This window comes from Rattus rattus, chromosome 7 (genome assembly GCF_011064425.1).
Source record: "Rattus rattus isolate New Zealand chromosome 7, Rrattus_CSIRO_v1, whole genome shotgun sequence".
In the NCBI taxonomy this organism is placed as follows: Eukaryota; Metazoa; Chordata; class Mammalia; order Rodentia; family Muridae; genus Rattus; species Rattus rattus.
Window position 1 is genome coordinate 109,595,693 of NC_046160.1, and position 20,124 is coordinate 109,615,816.

General features: G+C 37.0%; 1 protein-coding gene across 1 annotated transcript in view; it reads left to right on the plus strand.

The window, feature by feature from the left end:
• Positions 1-20,124, plus strand: part of Znf654 (zinc finger protein 654) — a 64,934-nt gene that overhangs the window by 7,577 nt on the left and 37,233 nt on the right. The window contains exon 2 of the mRNA XM_032908238.1: positions 13,033-13,178. Coding sequence (XP_032764129.1) covers positions 13,033-13,178 — 146 coding nt within the window. The remainder of the gene's footprint in view (positions 1-13,032; positions 13,179-20,124) is intronic.

Consider the following 20,124-nt stretch of genomic DNA (forward strand, 5'->3'; position numbering starts at 1 on the left):
ATTTTATCTGCAAAGATAAGTGAAATAAGCCTACTTTGGTGTAGAGAAGAGATAATTTAATTTAGCAATTTAATAAAGGTGTTACTTTTACTTCTACCAGTGAAATCTTAAGTTTAAGTAATTTATTGACACAAAGTCTTTCATATATTTACCATTGCTTTCTAAATAAGCACTAGTTACCTTGTTTTGAAAAGTATCTCAGGCGGAGCTTGCAGGTGTTATGAAATGATACAGCTTACCTAGACTATTGGTAGTCCATAACCATAATCATTAAGAATATATCTATGTGTGTATGAATATGTATGTTTAGATATCAAATATAAGAAATCTGTGTTGCTGGGTTTGGTGATATAGGCAATAGTGGCTAAAGTAGATAGATTGCAAGTTCGAGACCTGTCTGGTACTATAGAAGGAGTTGAAAGCTAGCCCCAGGCAACTTAGTGAGTACTTGTTTGAAAATGAAAAGTGAGAAAGAAAAAAAGGCTGGAGAGAAACTAGCTGTAGAGAGCTGACTAATTCCCAGTAATGCAAAAGGGAAACAAAATCCAGTGAAATTAACTTATAGTAGATTAGTAACTGATATAATTTAATTTATTGAATATCATTCAGGTATATGCAATGATGAGGGACTTAGCTGATAGTGAAGCAGTAAGTAGTATCAACATGATATGAAAAAAGATTGATCTGTAGAATGTGTTATATACAATTATAAAGTTGAATACATTGATTAATACATTATGAACTAGCTGTGAATCAGAAAAGAATAGAAACTCACCATCTTTGCTGTAGACAGACTGTTGATGCTAATGTACTTGTCTGTAAAGGCTTCATGAGGAGAAGGTGAACAATACTGTAAAGGGGGCTAATAGCCACAACTGTTTGAAGATTCTATATACAACTTCTTTGCTGAAATTCTTTGATTTAATCTGAACATGAAATTTAAGGTATTTTGCCCCATATGAGTTGAGTTCAGAAAGCCGGACTTCTATAAATCCCAGCTTGGCAAGGAGCTCTGGATTTTGTAGCTATATGGATGGTATTTGATGTGAGATATGAATTTACATAGGGAGAAAATGCAGACTGGGTTAAGAAAGGAATAAGAAAAAGGAATTAAAAACTGAAACTGGAGGAACTCTAAAAGCAATTGACCAACAAAGAAAGAATGATTCTTTAAATGAAGTCTGAGAAGAGTTAATTATTGGAGAACATCAAGAAACAGAAGTCATACTAGATAAGTTTCAGGAATATAGAGTACTCATCACTAACTGCAGAAAATTTGATTTGTTGAGAGTGTATGGGTGGGGCTGGAGAGAAAGAACAGAGGTCTAAATTGGCAGCTGCTTGATCAGGTAGTTTGGATTGGTATACAGAGGATCATTTGAGTTCCTGATATTGGATATAGAGTAGGTACTAGGTTATACCTTTCATTATCAATGTTCATCTGCTCCAATAAAGGTATGAAGGATATAACTCCCCCATTCAGTATTAGGTGATAGGCTGTATAGTTGATCACCTAATAAACTTTCAGAAAAAAAGGGACAGGCTTGTTTTCTGGCTTCTTTGGTAGTCTATATACATTACCTATTTGTCCATTCACATTAGATAGGGAACCAGGGACAGACCAAAGTAACAAAGGCAAATTTGGTGAGCAGAGTTTATTAAGGTTAAGAATGTGTATATTAAGGTCACTTAGCAAGTATGGCAACGGGGTTTCTTGCAAGAGTAATATGGATAGCTTATTCCTGAGCCCCCAGCCCCCCAATGGTGACAGTTCATGAAGGCTGTATCCTTGGAAATTCCTGCACAACTTGGAGACAGCTCAGCTATTAGGAGTCTTCTATGTAGAAGTTAACTGTGTGTAGACTTATGTATCTTGTAAGCTTCAGGTCTGCTGACCTTTGGTTTGTTTACTTCCTCAGTCTAGAAAGGAATCTTTCAATTATGAGGAAATTGCTGATCAATACTATTCTCATACATGTATACTCTATTTATTAATATATATTTCTACTACTGAAGTTGGTATTATCGGGGTATTTTCACTACTCTAAAGGTTAAATGTTCTAAATACTCTCTAATGTCCCTGTGTTGATTGGCATGGACAATGATTTAAAACATACTTACAGTACTGAAAACTTAATATTTGTCTTAGTGTATTTTCTGTTGCTAAAATAAAATACCACAGATTTGAGTAATTTAATAGTTCTGGAAGCTATAGTTACAAGGCTAGAAGCTGCAGCATCTTTTTAGGACCTATTACTGAATCAAAACATGAGAGAAATTGTGTCAAGAGCAAGGGAACATGGATACTAGATTCATATTTAGATTCATATTCTGTTTCCGTCTGTCTGTCTGCCCCTCCCTCCTTTCCCTCCCTCTGTAACACTACTAATGTAGGCTGGAGAGATGGCTCAGCAGTTAAGAGCACTGACTGCTCTTCCAGAGGTCCTAAGTTCAATTCCCAGCAACCACATGATGGCTCACAACCATCTGTAATGGGATCAAATGTCCTCTTCTGGTGTGTCTGAAGACTGCTACAGTGTACTCATATAAATAAAATAAATCTTAAAAAACGAAATAGATTTGTTTTTAAAAGCACAAACCACTACTAATGCTATCATGATTGCCCTAACCTTATGATGTATGTAGCCCTAAGTATCTTGGAAAGGTTTCAATTCCAAACACCATCAGAATGTTAATTAAGTTTTTAGAACACAAACTTTAAAAGATGTTTTCAAATTTATAGCAGCTTAAAATATCCAGTACATTTTATTAGATTTTCCTAATTGTATACATTTATGTATTGTATACATATTACTCCCACTTTCAGTGTTACTCATGTTAATTATGTATCAGAAAGTTTGCTAATTGCTTTGCCTGTTGTAATGCGTTTAATTTGCTACCCTTCATGGTATCTGCTATTATTTTGATTTTACAGATAAAAGAACTAAGATTGAGAGAGCAGATGACTTGACCAAGTAGACATAAAAACTGTATTATGTCTGGGATATTATTTGATTATATTAAAGTATTTAAAATTCATTATTGATTAAAAGTAATGTCATAGACAGTAACCAAAAAAATGAAAAAATAAAAATAAAAATAAAACCCCACAAGACACCAAAACCACAAATGTTCATCAATGTGTATATTACCTGTTGCTGTGATAAAACAGTGACTCAAAGCAACTTACGGGAGAGTTTATTTTGACTAACAGTTGCAGAGTATAACATGGCAGGGAGGCATGCAAGAAGAAGGAGGCATTGGGGCAGAAACAGGAGGCTGAGAGAGCACATCTTCAGATGCAAGCAGGAGCAGAAAACAAGCTAACAACATGGCTGACTCTCACAGCCCTTCTTCAGTGATAGTCTTCCTCCATCAAGGCCACACTTGTTAAACCTCTTCAGCCAGCACAACCAACTGGGACCAAGTACTCAAAATATTTGTGCCTATAGGGACATTCATATTCTAATATTCTAACCACTAAAATGTGGAAGAACAAAAAGGAAAAGGGAATAAGAAGAAAGAAAGAAAGAAAGAAAGAAAGAAAGAAAGAAAGAAAAAGAAAGAAAGAAAAAAGGAAGAAAGGAAGAAAGGAAGAAAAGACCAAATGCTTACATTTAAGCTTTCTGAAATTTTTCATGCAAAATGATTGACTTTATTTTGTGTCCCCTATGAAGCACACAGAGATTTATTTATCTCAACAGCAGTGGCTTTGATATCAGTTAGTTCAACATGTAAATGCATGATGATTTTAAACCAGCAGAGGTTATGTTTGTCTTGTAACACTATGTAAACTAGGCTGGCCCAAAACTCATGGAGATCCCCATGCCTCTACTCCTTGAATACTGAGGTTAAAGAGTGCACCTTAATAAGCATCTAGCCTTATAACACTTAGGTAAATACAAAGGTATAGCAAGTTGTTATAGTGGTTGAAGCTGGGAAAATTTATGATGTGTGATTTCTCTCAAATGCTGAAATTTATTAAAGCAATATGAATAGACTGTAATCAAGATAGGAACAAAGTCCAAAAATTTAGTAGATACAAATACGAGAATATCAAAAGCTGTTTCTTTTTTAAATATTAGTTTGGTTTCTTGTGTGCAATCCTGTGTTTATAAAAAGAGTAGATATGCATTCATTATTCTTTTTTTTTTTTTGGTTCTTTTTTTTTTTGGGGACCCGAACCAGGGCCTTAAGCTTCCCTGAGCAAGCTCACCACTAAAACTAAATCTGGCCATTCATTCATTACTTTCATTCAGTACCTAACAGAATTGGAGCCCCAGAGTCTAGTCATCCATGTTTTTCCATGATGAGATGTCCACATTTTTATGTTATTAGTGTGAACTGGGTCTTGCTAGTCAAAGAATTCAGTTAAGGACTAAAAGGATGAATAACAATTGAACTAGCATTTGAGAGAGAAAAAAACAACACAGACAAGCATAAATCTTAGCAATTTCTAGAAGGAGGGCGATAGAGGGGAGGAGGAGGGAAAGCCAGGCTACTTGGGTTGAGTCTGAAAGCTAGCATGTTCAGCAATGCAGATTGGCAAATGACTGCCTGGCAGACAGGGAGAGACTACAGAGACAGTGAACAAGCCTAAAGAGTTAGGGTCAGTACATCTAGGGGTTGGCCACTAGAGAAAAAGAGAGAGAAAAAAAGGGAACAGGTTTGCTTTTTCCTCTCTTCTTAGCATTTTTTTCAAGTAAATCAAATTTCCTGTGGCCTGAACTCCTGAGTTGAGTGACAGGCTTAGCTAGATTACTTCTTAGAGAAGCAGGCAATGCTATATGATGTTCTAATCTTTAGAACAGATCAGAATGCCATGGTCTCCACCTAGGGCCAGAGGTATTTTGTTCTTTTGACTAGGAGACCCAAGAGTGGCAAAGCTGATATGTTTATCTTTTTAGAGTTACCAGGGAAGGAGGTAGTGCAGCCCAAAACTGACTTTGAGGGAGGAGCCCTCAATTTTATGGAGCAACATGTATAGAGATGAAAGCAAAGCTGTGTTTTTGTGAATCTTAAATGTTTTAAGATAGATAAGGGAAGGTAATATAGGAAAGCCTACCCAGAAAAGGACGCCATTGGTAGGTAGCTAGAAAATGAATGCCTAAGGGCCTGACAGACTAGTGATTATGGAAATTGAGTAAGGTGAGAGGAAAGTTACTAGAAATATTAGCATAGTAAAGTATTTAACATTTGGGAATGAGGAGAGAATACCCCAAAGAATTCTTTGAGATTGTATCAGGTTCTAATCTGAATATCTGGAGTTATGTTAAGAAATCCAATGAGCATCAGGATTTGCTGACTCAAAGAGTTAATGTTTCTGTTTCAACTATTAGTATATTCTTTAAAAAAAAAAAAGAAAATCAAATTGTTTATCATCAAGCTCTAGTGTGTCATATAGCTATAGTATACATATTTATTTATTTGAAGATCTTTTTCTGGTGGAAGAACAATGAACTTTAAAGTAGCTAATGAGTTTATTGAAATACAGAACTTGCTTTTTTTCAGTAGTGCTTCAGTTGAAGATCTGTCCACTATGATCAGTTTTCAAGTTTAATATTGGGTTTTAATTTGAATGGCCCTAGTTAGATGTTAAAATGTATCAAATTTAATCTCTTGTCTCCCCAAGACTGAGGATGGGAACCCAGGGGCCCTTGACAGCTTGCTAGGCAAGCGCTCAACCACTGAGCTAAAATCCTAACCCCATCTACTGATTAATAAAGTGCCAATTTGTTCAATTGATTTGTCTCCTTTTACTAGAGATTTGGTTGACTGTATTACTTTGGGCCGGAGTTGAGACAAGATTGGTGGGAAAGAGCTGCTCAATTCATGTTAGCTAGGAAGCAGAACAGTTGGGAGAGTCAGTGACCAGATACAATCATTAACAAATTGGGTAACATCTAGGTCCCACCTCTGAAAAATGTGATCACCTCCAATAATGCTATTAGATTATGAAACTATTAGTGGATTAATCCACTTGTTAGGTCAAGGTACCCATGATTTTAACATAGGATTTTGGAGACACTTTATATCCAAATCATATAAAAATATAAAGTAAGTTTGTTTTCAGCTTTATGAGTCATAATCAATTCTTTGAATACATAGAGTTTATTGCCTGTATGTGTACATGCATGTGGGGGCCAGAAATCAACTTCATATGTCTTTCTCAATCTCTCCCACCTTAACTTTTTTTTTTTTTTTTTTTTTTTAAGAGGGATGTGAAATTCTCTCTATTTAGCTCTGGCTGTCTTAGGAACTTTCTCTGTCAACCAGACTGGCCTCAGAATTCAGAGATTTGTCTGCCTCTGCCTCATTAAGTCATACACCATTATGCACAGTTCCACCTTAATTTTTGAAACAGGATCTTACCATCCTGGAGCTCAGGCTGTCTGGGTAAAGAGCTCTGGAAATGCATTTGTCATGCACTAGACTGACATACTTATGCTGCCGTGTCCAGCTTTCATGGGAGTGTTAGGAATCTGAACTCAGTCCTCAGGCTTGCAGAGCAGGCTTTCTGCTGACTGCGTGAGTCCTCTATCCTCTATAACTTGCATTTAACTTTTACTAGAAAGCCTCTCCAAGTGCATTGTACTGTTTTCTTTTGGGGAGGGGGGGGTGTACAGGCAGAGAGTTCTTATCCCTAAACATTTTTACATTTTGAAGTAGTTTGCATTTTTCCTTTTAAAAATTTTATGAAATCAATGGTTTTTAACCACAGGTGCTACCAGGTCTTAATTGATGGCTCCTGCATTAGAAGTAGGCATATTACTTCTACTACATATTTCTACTACTAATACTTATTTCTTCTGTGTGGTCCTGTACTTTTTTGCTAGAGTAAGTCTGGAGTCTGTGTAGTAGCACAGCATGTACTGTCTGAAGAACCCCAACCGCAGCTGTTGTCCTCCAGGCTTCACAGTTCAGTGTTCTGTTCTTGTCTTCTGTTTTCAATCTTGTGCTAAGACACTTTTCGTACTTTGTTACCTGGGAGGTTGCTGCTCCCCTGATATCTTAAATCATAAAATCCCTCATAAAATTAAATCATAAAAGCATTCTTCTGCTCCCTGTTTACACCATTTACGTAATAACCAAGAAATGAAGTTCTTTTAGATGTTTTTGAGCTACCTAAAGTAGGTTCTGGGAACTGAACTTGAGTCCTTGCAAAAACCATATGCTGTGCTATCTCTCCAACTGAAGAGTTCCTTATCTGATTTATATTCCTTTCAGCCTTTTTACTTTGCTTTTAGTTGTCCTATGTCCTATATAGTGTAACTTCGTTGGCACAATAAACATTCTATTTTGTCACATTTCTGTGAGCAGTGGAGGGTATGCATGCTTTACTATCAATAAACATACTGAGGTTGGTTTGGTTTACTTTTTAGACTACTTCTGAGCTGGCCCCCATGCCTTCCTTTTCCTTTCTCTTTGCTTTTGCTCCGTCCATTATCTCTCATCTTTATGATGCCAAGAAACTAAAATGTGAAGGACTTTGATTCAAGATGACATCAGTAAAAAACAAAATTTACTCACTCTTAGCTTCCTCAGTTAAGGAAATATTCGTCTAAAGCAGAGCTCCTACTTTCTTTTCATTATTGCTTTTCTTCTCACTAGGCCTTTCATTAATGGCACTATGCTGATCATATAATTGCAATTTATATTAACTATATACTCAAGATGTACCTGAAATACTTCAGAGAATTTAATATGATCTCTTATTTTGCTACTTATCAGATCAGATCTGTAGAATCTTTTTGCTACTTTGTATAAATTTCTCAGTGTTCTTTTATTATTTTCCATCAGTTTTTAGTAGACTATTTTATCATAGTTGGATTTTCACTCTGGCTCAGTTTTGAGGTTTCTGTCCTATAGTTACGTTTTCCCTTAGTTAGGTACCTTTGAAATCATCAAAGATTCTCTTTCTAGGGGGTAGCAACTAGTGCTTTGTTCCTCCCTAATTCTATCCTTGAGAACATTTCTGCCCCCTAACCGCCCCCATACCGTTGATTTTAGGAGTGTATACTTTCTAAGGAAGTACAAGTTTTTTCCATCTTATTCAGCATTCCTTCTTATTTACTTTTCTTTAATTCTCTTACTATGAATAAAATTGTTTCATCGCTCTTAAATATTTTCTTTTTTTATTTTTATTTATTTTATGTATATGAGTAGTACACTGTAGCTGTCTTCAGACACACCAGAAGAGGGCATCAAATCTCATTACAGATGGTTGCGAGCCACCTTATGGTTGCTGGGATTTGAACTCAGGACCTCTGAAAGAACAGTCGGTGCTCTTTACCCCTGAGCCATTTAGTGGTGATGCACACCTTTAATCCTAACACTTGGGAAGTACAGGCAGGTAGATCTCTGAGTTTGAGGCCAGGCTTGTCTACAGATTGAGTTCCAGGACAGCCAAATCTACCCAGAGAAACCCTGTCTCATAAAACAAAGCAATCACCAAATTAAATTCAATTTCTCTGGATACTGAGCAAACCTAGTGTTGTGCGTTGCCCTGGTGCTGTTTGTATTCTGATGTTAATTCTGTTTCCTTAAGAGGAGCTGCCCCTTGGAGGAGTGGATCACCCAGATGATTTCAGGTGAACCTTCTCCCCATTTTCACTGGTTAAATAAAGGCTGCAGCCTGCGATTCAGCAGTGGAAGGGAAAGGTGGGCAGAGATTTTAGAGAATAGGGAACAACAGAGGAAGAAGGACTAGGAGGAATAGGTGGAAAGAAGTCGGAGCAGAACCGCATGGGCTGGAGAAGCCTCAAGTAGCAAGGGATCTCATAGCCGGGGAATAATAGATTAGTCTAGTGGTAAATCTGCCCAACCTAAAGCCGTGCAACTTATAAATATTATGACTGAGTTTGTGTTTTTGCATGAGCGTATTAGGGTTGGAGATTTACCACAACACCTAGTATTGAAAGTTAGTTTTATTTAACTTTCATTTTAATTTAATCTTTTATTGTGCACATACTTGTATTCTCTTGTCCAGGCACCGATCCAATATGAAAATTTATAAAGCAAATGTTGTGTTACTCCTTAAGTTTTGGTAACAAATGGAAATTGACATCCCAATTGATGTAAAGCCCTTCCTGTTTACTATCACTTTACTAATAGGAAAGCCAGATTTTTATGCTGACCTCCATGCTATTGTGTAGGTGCCCTGACCTGTGTCACATGCAATGAATGTGAAAACTCTACATATAGAACTAAACCTCTACAATTATCCTTGGCCTAGAGTTGGTAGGCTCTCACTAATCATTACAAACATCATCCCATGGACTAAGTGATTTGGGCATGTGGTATGAAATATCCTTATTATGGTATGTTTTGAGAAGGACTGAGCTCATATTTTATAAATGAGAGTGTGGAAAAAAAGACAGTCATACAGTCCAGAGTTGAGGAGGAGGACAAAATAGAGTGAGAGGATTCTGACTGATGTTTGGCAGCTACCCTTCTTTTTATTAAGCAGTATAGGCTTTCTAGCTCTTTCCCATAGTTTATAGAAAGTTCTGGGACCACAGAAGAGGAAGAAAGTCAGTCCCTTGTTTCATACAAAGTATAGATAAAACAATACCATTCCTATTGTGGGAATGTTAGAAAAAACATTGCATCTGGATAATGTTATCTTTTAAAAATAAAAAAGCTGAACAGGAAATGCTGTGTAGCATTCAAGTGTGAAGTAGCAGAATGCTGGTTAACAGAATATTTAGAATATGAAGTCTCAACCAATTTTAAATTACAAAGAGTTATTTACAGTGTTTCAATGGCAGTTAGCACAAACCAAGTTGCTTGTTGGTATGCTCGTTAGTATGGAGATGTTTTGTAGTCTATGATTTTATATATATGACTACCACTATTCCTTTACGACTTCCTCTAGTGCCTCCCATCCAGTCTTGCTCCTACCTTCATGTCCTCCTTTTAGAATTATTAATAACTCCCTGAGTCCAATTAATTAGTGTTACATATATGCATGATGTGGGACTATTACTAGGGCATGGGCACCCTTGTAGCACCATAGTACTCAAAGGAGAGCGACTCTCCTTCCCATGAGGTGCCCACAGGTCTTCCACAGGTGTGGGAGCCCCTCTCCTATCCATGCTGGAGCTCCTGCAGGTCTTGGACAGGAGACCACAGCTGCTGTGTAATATTCATGTCAGGGCCACAGGCCAACATTTCACTGCTCTCCTTCCCATCTGCTCCCTCTTCCATGTACTGAGGGTTGGATTCGGGGGGTAGATGTAGATGACCCATCCATAGCTGAGCACTCAGCCATTTTCTTCTGATTTGTGGGTACAAACATTTTGAAGGCAGTTTTGACAGGATGACTATTTAGAAAATAAGAGTTTTCCCGTCTAAAGCCTATGTTCTCCCCAGCCATAGGCTTTTAACCAGATTCACAGTAGAAGGTATGAAATTCTTCTTGTGAAACAGACCTAATATCTAATCAATATTTTAAGTTATTTATTATTTTATGATTCACCAAAGTACTTTTATTTCATGTGTGAAACTAGTTTTGGTATCTTTCCTTTTGAATGGGATACATTCTTATAATGTGATTTTACTTGATTTCTTCCTTTCTTTTGAAAATTTACTGTCTTTTGTTAAGTCAGTGAATATAGTGAATATATGCAGAGGATATTTGGGTAGAAAAAATACAATTTTTTCATTACAAATATCTCATCTAACAAGGTAAATGATTTTTTCCCCCAACTAGGAGCTGTTTGTATCTAAACGAACCAAAACTTACAAACCAAAGTTGGTAGGAATCTATAATTTAAAATTTTTCAATTACATTCAGATGGACTTTGGAGACACTATCAAACAATCAAGTTTATAGAAACTAGAACTGAAGAATTGCTGTAAACCTAGACAGATAAGCACAAATATTGTGTTTTCCAAATAGGTAGATGATGGGAACTGTTGAGCATGGGAAATAGTGAGTAAAATTTGCTGAAGCATTTACTGAATAAATGGTTGACAATGGGAAGAGAAGAGCATCTTTATCTTTTTGCCCCCAAATAATTTAAATTATTTCTACTTAAAAAATAAGATTATTGACAGTAATGAAATATGTGCCAGACTCAACATATATATATATATATTTTTTTTTCTTTTTCTAAACATACTTTCTCAGATAGTAAAATAGGAGAGACTTAATATTACTAGCTGGTTTAATAGCCTTGTCAAAAAGATATTGACTAATGATCATTAATAAGGAATTTGAACATGTTCCAGTTACATATCCGTGTTATATTTTGGATACAATCTTGATGATGACATTGAAAAAACCTTGCATATTTTCAGGTAACATGAACTGGAAGTAAATGCTAATATACTAGCTGTGCATAACTGCTGGTTTGGGCTGGTACTGTGACTGGGAAGAGTGGAAGCTATGAAATTAGAAGGACTGCTTAAGAGCAATCTGGGTGCAAAAATGATGCAGCAGTTTTGCTGATTGAAAAACCTAAGTCTATACTATCCTCAAGCTAAAACAGATGTGAAAGTGATTGTGATTTGAGTTAGCTTATAGTCTTATGGTTCATTTTGGATCATGTACAGGAAGAAGGGGTATGCTTTGATGCTTTGCGCTGTGTTCAGGGTATGTTCTTTTTTTTTTTTTTGTTCTTTTTTTGAGCTGGGGACCCAACTCAGGGCCTTGCTTCTAGGCAAGCGCTCTACCACTGAGCTAAATCCCCAACCCCTCAGGGTATGTTCTTAAGAGAAGGAAAAATTCTAGAGAAAATAGTTAAAAGATGTCAGATATCAAATTCACACCGGAGACTGTATTTGACAGACTGTGGCATTATTGATATAGTTTTAGATCACCAAACTAATACTTTTGAGTAGAATTATATTCTAACAAATGAATCTGTAAAGTAAATCATCTTTATTTAATTTGGCTTATTTATTCTGCTTCTACTAGAAATTGAACTTGAAGCTTTATACATCCTGGTTTTCTACCACCGAGCTATGTATATGTACTCTAGCAAAAAATAGTCTTTAGATGTGGTGAATTATCTATCAGTAGCTTCATAGAGCATAGATAATGTTCAAGATGGCATGGGACGTGAGGGTGCAGAGGCATGTATTCCAGCTCCCATATTGGAAAAGTGTAGACTTAGCCACACTGAGAGCTCTTCAAAGTCCAACATGGAAGTAACAATCTAAGGAGCTATGAGTTGAGTGAGGAACTTACTTTATTAAGCATCCAAAAATACTGAGGCTTAAATTGTTTGCAGATTCCAAATGACTTTTACCTTTCTAGAATCTACTTTTAAGTCATTTTGCTGTTTTTTAAAAAATGTAACTTTAGATTTTTCTTACAAAATTATTTGTTAGAAAAGTTCAAAATGATGACTGACTCCTTTTCTATATGTGAGTATGAGTGTTTGGATTCTCTCTTTGTGTGTGTGTGTGTGTGTGTGTGTGTGTGTGTGTGTGTGTGGGGAGGTTGTGTATAAGTGGAGGCCAGAAGAGGAAGTCATATCCATCGCGATCTTTCACCTTATTCCCTTAAAACAGGGTCTCTCACTGAGTCTGAAATTCAGGTAATGGCCAATAAGCCCTAAGAAGCATAATTCCCTGTTTCCTCTCATAATATAGTATATAAATATTCATATTATGCTAATGTAGTTTAAGGAACACTTATGAACATGTTTAGTGCTGTAAATGCAATGGTAATAATAATATGCATATCCATTTCTAGTTTTCTGTTTGGTTATTTTAATTTTCATACTTTTGATGTTTAAACCAAGGTTCATATAGACTGAAAATTTGTTAACAAATATTGGTAATGGTTTGTCAGCTAAAAGTATTCATTTAGTGTATTTCTTTTTTATATTTTCAAAGATGGTTGATTTTATTTTCAGATTTATACTGTGAGATAAGCAATATAGGACACTTTTCCTTACCTCTCATTCAGGTGCATTCGTGTAGAATTAATGTTTTTGTATGTCTTTTAAGTTTTATCTGCATTTTAAATTTAAGTTGGCAACATTTCCACAGTAATGTGCTTCTTAACTCTCCTCTTAGGTGGTTGAAGATTATGCTGGGCGTTGGCAGGTCCCGTTGCCACAGCTTCAGGTTCTTCAGACTGCACTGTGCTGTTTCACGTCAGCCAGCACGTCGTTCCCAGATGAGTGTGAGCACGTACAGTATGTTTTGAGTAGTCTGGCTGTGTAAGTACTCTTTATTTCTTATCAACACATTGTTTGCTTTGACATACTGACTTTGGGTGTTTGTTCTGAGGAAGAACTCTTTCCTAATGTTGTCCTTCAAAAAGAAACTGCCATTTCTTTCATTTTTTTATGAAATAAACTGCCAGTTATTTCATTTTTATGCTCATCATTTAGGAACAATTTTAGTTTATTGAACAATTTTACTTTTCAATAGATTTGTGGTACACACATTCTTCTAGTCACTACATTGTATTTTATTTCTCCAAGTGGTCTTGGCAAATTTGAATGATAAGTCTCAGAATATGGTAATTGATACCATGATAATTGGCAGAGAGGGCCTTAAAGCCTTTCAGAAGGAGGTTAAGAAACTCCCAGCTTAAAAAAATATGCTTGTAGATAACACTGAATGAAAATTATAAACTGGGTGTTTTTATTTTTCTTTCTTGCCCCCCTAGGAGCCCACTGAAATAATAGTGAAAGGCTAAAAGAAATAAAGAGAAAATAGGTAAGGATCAACAGTGATAAAAAGACAGCCACAATTTTCTGAACTTTAGAAAGGCTATAGAATGCAGGAGCAAGTTCAAACCCATCTATTGTTTTTATGTTTTATACTCTTGGCACAACACTGGGTTATGAAATTATCCACTGCCAAATTAAAAAGAAGTACCAGGATAAATCTTTAAGGTTAAGTGTGTGAAGTTCTTACTGATTTAGGTATGCACATACTTATTTGTAAAGTGAGTTTTAAAAACAGAATAGTGATTAAACCAGGTAGAAGGAGGCCTGTGTTCCTTGCCTGCCCACAAGTAGGCATGGAATGTGAATCTGCAAGGTGTGAACTGTCCATAGAAGCTGACTTCATTTGGGAGGCTATGGATGAAAGAGTTACTTGTAGATTTGTTTTTGTTTGTTTGTTTTGGTTTTTGTTTTTTTGTTTTTTGTTTTTTTGTTTTTTTTTGCTTAAGAGTCATGGTGTGTTTCCTTCTTCTAAAGAAATTAAATGATGTTGGTGCAGGGACCTTTGAATCCTTTCATTAAAAGATTGCTCCTGGAATAGCTAGCTGTTGACTTAATTACTCTAAAAGTTTCACAAATCAAGAAACCCATGTTCATAGGGTTCTCAGTTTTCTGTGTGTGGTCTTATTTGTAAAGTACTAAAAGTTATTAAGGAGTCATCAGACATTTCAAAATTGCCTTCAATGTGAAAAAATATAGTGGAAAAAAACATAAAATAAAAAGTTAGGGAAGAGTGGTGTTAATGTGAGAAATCGAAACATTAAAGCCTAAAATTACATTTTCAAGAGAGAGTTGAGAAAACAGTGTAACATTCAAACCACATTATGGTGTGTTAAAGGAAGTAATAAGATACCAAAGGTAAGGTTGAGATTGAGAAGTATGGTTAAGGGACTAAAGAGATGGCTCAGTGGTTAAGAGCACTGGCTGTTCTTCCGGAGGACCCTGGTTCAATTCCCAGCATCCACATGGCAGCTCCCAACTGTCTGTAATTCTGATTCTAGAGGATCTGACACTCTCACACCAATGCAGATAAAAAATAAAATCAGTAAAAATTTTAAATGTATTGTTAAAGCTAGATGTTGTAAAGAAATTAAATAGGAAGGAGAGCAGAATAAAACAAACTTGAGTGCCTATACAACTGTTGTTGGTGGCATATGCGTGTAATCCTATTACTTAGCGGCCTGACACACAAGAATCATAAATTTGAAGCCATCTTGGGCCACATAGCCGGAACCTCTCCTGAAGAAAATAAAAGGTAGACATACATGTAACATATAGACTGAGAGGTTGTTCTTATGTATTTAAGAACATATACTATTATACATATATATACACGCACATATGTGTATGTAACAGTAATGAAAAAAAGAGGCCATGATCTAGAATAAGTAAGGAAAGGTATGTGGGAGTGAAGTCACAACCCCCAAATATAAAAAAGTATCAAAAAAAATGCAGAGAAAAAAATAATATTGTGTTCTTTAAAAGTTGGTTAAAGATGCTCAAAGGTGGGAGAAAGAAATGTAAGATACCATTGTTTTTAAAGGTAAAAACTGCATATGTAGCCCTTGTTGGGCACCAATAGAAGGAGAAACCCTTGGAACTGCCAACTTTGGAATCCCAGTATAGGGGAATGTCGGAGGGTGGGAAGGGGGTGGTGGATGAGGAGGGGAACACACTTATAGAAGAAGGGGAAGGGGATGGGATAGGGGCTTTGTGTCCAGGAAACCAGGAAAGGGAATAATATTTGAAATGTAAATAAAAAAAATCCAATAAAAGAAAAAGAAAGGCTTTTTGCTTTTATAAAGAAAATATTTGATTTTTAAAAAAATATTTTGTGATGCTTAATGGAATGAAAAATTTTGACTCTGCTTGTAACTACAAAAATTCTTACCCAAACTAGATAAGCAAAAAAGAGAGAAAAGTCTTTGTGTATGTATGGATGTGAATTTATTAGGTAGCTCAACCATAAGAAAGCAAACACTGTGACTGGAACTAGTTGCAGGATCTTCTGAATAAAAGTTTTCTTTTCTAGCCTTAATCTTTTGCTTTAATTCTTCTAGATCCTCTAACAGTACTAGATTAAACACAGCTCATTAACTTTTTTTTTCCTTTTTTTCTTTATTAACTTGAGTATTTCTTATTTACATTTCGAATGTTATTCCCTTTCCCAGTTTCCTGGCCAACATCCCCCTAACCCCTCCCCCTCCCTTCTATATGGGTGTTCCCCTCCCCATCCTCCCCCCATTACCGCCATCCCCCCAACAATCACGTTCACTGGGGGTTCAGTCTTAGCAGGACCAAGGGCTTCCCCTTCCACTGGTGCTCTTACTAGGCTATTTATTGCTACCTATGAGGTTAGAGCCCAGGGTCAGTCCATGTATAGTCTTTGGGTAGTGGCTTAGTCCCTGGAAGCTCTGGTTGGTTGGCATTGTTGTTCATATGGGGTCTCGAGCCCCTTCAAGCTCTTCCAGTCCTTTCTCTGATTCCTTCAACGGGGGTCCCATTCTCAGTTCAGTAGTTACAGCTCATTAACTTAACCAGCTCCCCTCCTCACCTACAAAAGTGTGTTTGGAAGATCTCAAGCCCAGTTTGGGTATGTGTTCCTACTTGAGTTAATCACTGCGGTGAGGAAAAGGTGATAAAACTTTTGGCTTATTCAAGTACTAGTGCCATGTCACCTCATTGAACATAGAAATGCTTAAGAGATAAGCATTCCATTCAAGAATGTGTCAGGTAGTTTCAAATGAGTCTGGCTAGGTACGAAAAAATTGATGCCCACATCAATCAATATTTTCATATTTTGAAGATGCCCACAATAAATAAATGTAAAAAATATTTTTATATTTTGAAGACTTCCAAAACATTTTCTGTTGTTGTAAAAATATAAAAAATAAAAAAAGTATTGTTGTCTTTTACCCCGCTAGGTCCGGCACTGCGGTGCCCCAAGATATCTACTAGATATCTTGGCAGAAACAAATCCCAAATCCTCTGTGGCCCAGTGTCTCCTGTCGCTGCACACTTTCCTACACTCCAACCCTCACATAAAAGAACACACAACACAATAATCTTTGACCCAGTTGATAAGATATAATTACCCACTTAAACATACAAAGCCCGGTACCATCCATCCCTTAGGAACATTAATAACAACCTGTAAATACACAGCGCAGAATCTTAACATCACCTGCCATGGCTTCTCTCTCCCCTCTATCTCTTCTCTTCTCTTCCAGTCACCTCCTCTTCCTTCAAACTTCTCTCCCGCCCATCCTTCCTTCTCCTCCAATGACAGGCTTCCTTCTATCCTGTACCTGCCCCTCACCTGTACTTTACAAATTCAATGGGGAGAAGGTTCTGGTGAAGTCACCTGATTCCTAAGTACTTGACTAGGCAGCTGTCCTTGGGGCAGTGGAATTAGCATCAAAATACAGATCACTTCTGGGCAAACCACAATTTTCAGTATTCTTTACTGATATTTGAAGAAAATAAAAGTTTTAAATAACAAATTATTTTTAACTGTAAATATTCTTTTTTGCAAAGTGCTATTATCTTCCACTTCTTTCTGTAGCATCATTATAGTGTTGCAATATAAAAAGTTTTAAAAGCTTTGGAAGCACTGCATCATCAGCACCATCCATTATAATTAATTAATAAGTTAATTAATTAATTAATTTTGAGACAGAGGCTTTCTATGTAGTCCTGGCTGTTCTGGAACTCACTATGTAGACTAGGTTGGCCTTGAATCCTGCCCCTGTCTCCCAAGTTGCGGGATTTTATTTTTGAGATTATAATATAGTTACATCACTTCCCCCCTTCCCTTTCCATCCTCCAAAGCCTCCCAATATGCCCCTTCTTGATCTTAAAATTCATTGCCTCTTTTTTCATTAATTACTGTTATAGATGTGACTTAGGGTTTCAATTGCTGTGAAAGGACAATATGACCAAGGTAACTCTTGTGAAGGGAAACATTTTATTGGAGCTAGCTTACAGTTTCAGAGGTTCAGTCCATTATCACCAATCATGCTGGGAAGCATGGCAGCGTGCAGGCAGACATGATACTGGAAAAACAGAGTCCTACATCTTGATCTGAAGGCAGCCAGAAGATAACTGTTTTGTTTGCTCTCAAAGTCTACCTACACAGTGACACACTTCCTCCAACAAGGTCACACCTAAGGTAGCACTTGCCATGGGCCTAGAATATTGAAGTCAACAAAATATGTATATGTCTATGTATTACTAAATATATCTGTATAAGGTTACTTTTGAATATGATTTCAGGGATGACCATTTAGTATTGGATAACCAATTGGTGTACTCTAACCTGGTTAAGACTATTTCCTTCCCATTCTCAGCATTTCTTAGTTGCCTGAAGTTCTTTGTGCTGAAGCCTTGTGATCTTTCTTCTGTCCCCTTAGGCATGTCTATTCTTTTCCTTGTGCAGGTCATGTTTAGGTAGTCATGTTGGTGAGAACTTATGGGTCTGACATTTTTAGGAGACTGATTCTTTTTTTTTTCCCTCCATCTTTATTAACTTGAGTATTTCTTTTTTTTTTTTTTTTTACAGGATTCTAAATTTTTTTTTTTTATTATTAACTTGAATATTTCTTATATACATTTCGAGTGTTATTCCCTTTCCCGGTTTCCGGGCAAACATCCCCTCCCCCCCTTCCTTATGGGTGTTCCCCTCCCAACCCTCCCCCCATTGCCGCCCTCCCCCCAACAGTCTGGTTCACTGGGGGTTCCAGTCTTAGGGACCCAGGGCTTCCCCCATTCCACTGGTGCTCTTACTAGGATATTCATTTGCTGCCTATGAGGTCAGAGTCCAGGGTCAGTCCATGTATAGTCTTTGGGTAGTGGCTTAGTCCCTGGAAGCTCTGGTTGGTTGGCATTGTTGTTCATATGGGGTCTCGGCCTTTCAAGCTCTTCCAGTCCTTTCTCTGATTCCTTCAGCGGGGTCCTATTCTCAGTTCAGTGGTTTGCTGCTGGCATTAGCCTCTGTATTTGCTGTATTCTGGCTGTGTCTCTCAGGAGCGATCTACACTTCTGCACTTCTTTTGCTTCATCCATCTTGTCTAATTGGGTGGCTGTATATATATGGGCCACATGTGGGGCAGGCTCTGAATGGGTGTCCCTTCAGTCTCTGTTTTAATCTTTGCCTCTCTCTTCCCTGCCATATTAACTTGAGTATTTCTTATTTACATTACAATTGTTATTCCCTTTCCGGGTTTCCAGGCCAACATCCCCCAACCCCTCCCCCTCCCCTTTCTATATGGGTGTTCCCCCCCATCCTCCCCCCATTACCGCCCTCCCCTCAGCAATCACATTCACTGGGGGTTCAGTCTTGGCAGGACCAAGGGCTTCCCCTTCCACTGGTGCCCTTACTAGGCTATTCATTGTTACCTATGAGGTTGGAGCCCAGGGTCAGTCCATGTATAGTAGGAGACTGATTCTTACAGCAAACTCTGATCCTCTTGCTGCTACAATTATTTCAGCCCCTCTTTTTCAATGTTCCTGAGCCTTATATGTGGAAGTATATTTAAATATATCCATTGGGAATGACTTCTACAATTTTGCTTTTTGATTATTTGTAATGTTTTAGGAATTTCTGCTGCAAAGAGAAGTTTCCTTGAAGTAAGCACTACACTTATATGTGTAGAAAGACAAATATTTAAAAAGTAATTAGGAATTAATTCTGGTTTAGTACAGTGGTGGTTGTAGGTTCTCCTTCAAGGTTCATGACTTCATTAACTTGTGTGTTCAGTCCCAAGCGTGGTTTCCTTTTGTTTAGTTGTTCTAAGTCCATTTAGAGAGTTATTAGTTACCACCAGGATGCATGTGCTGCTGCTGCCCTCTTATGATTATCGTACCATGCTGATCATTGATGCTGTTCATAGGCATCATAGCTGGGTTAGGGCTGTTGATTGCTTTCCTCCTTTGAAAGCTTGCGTGCTTCTGGTATTATGAAAGCTAGTGCTCAGGGAAGAAACCCTCAAATCAGTTTAAGCTCAAGGTTCTTGTCTCAAAAGTCTTGCAGAGTTTAGAGATACTAAACCACTAGTATACATGTATGTAATTGCAATATTGAGATTCTTGTAGTATATAATGAGAGGGCATAGCAAAGTCTTTACCTAGTCTGGATGTTAGGGGAAAACTTGTAGTTGAGTTAACATTTTCTGACTTCTGAAAGAATGCTAGGAATAACTAGATGAAGCAATAGAAGAACCTTCTATAGCCACATAAAGGTACCTAGACAGGAAGTCAGAATATTTACAGATTTCATTATATTTAGTTTCTGTTTGAAGACTTCTTTTTCATATTTTATATCATGTATATGTAGCTTTTATTCAGCTGAAAAAGCAAACATGAGCTTTGTGTTTGAGATTCTTTTTTATATGAATCTAATTTTATGTATATATATATATATAAATATGTA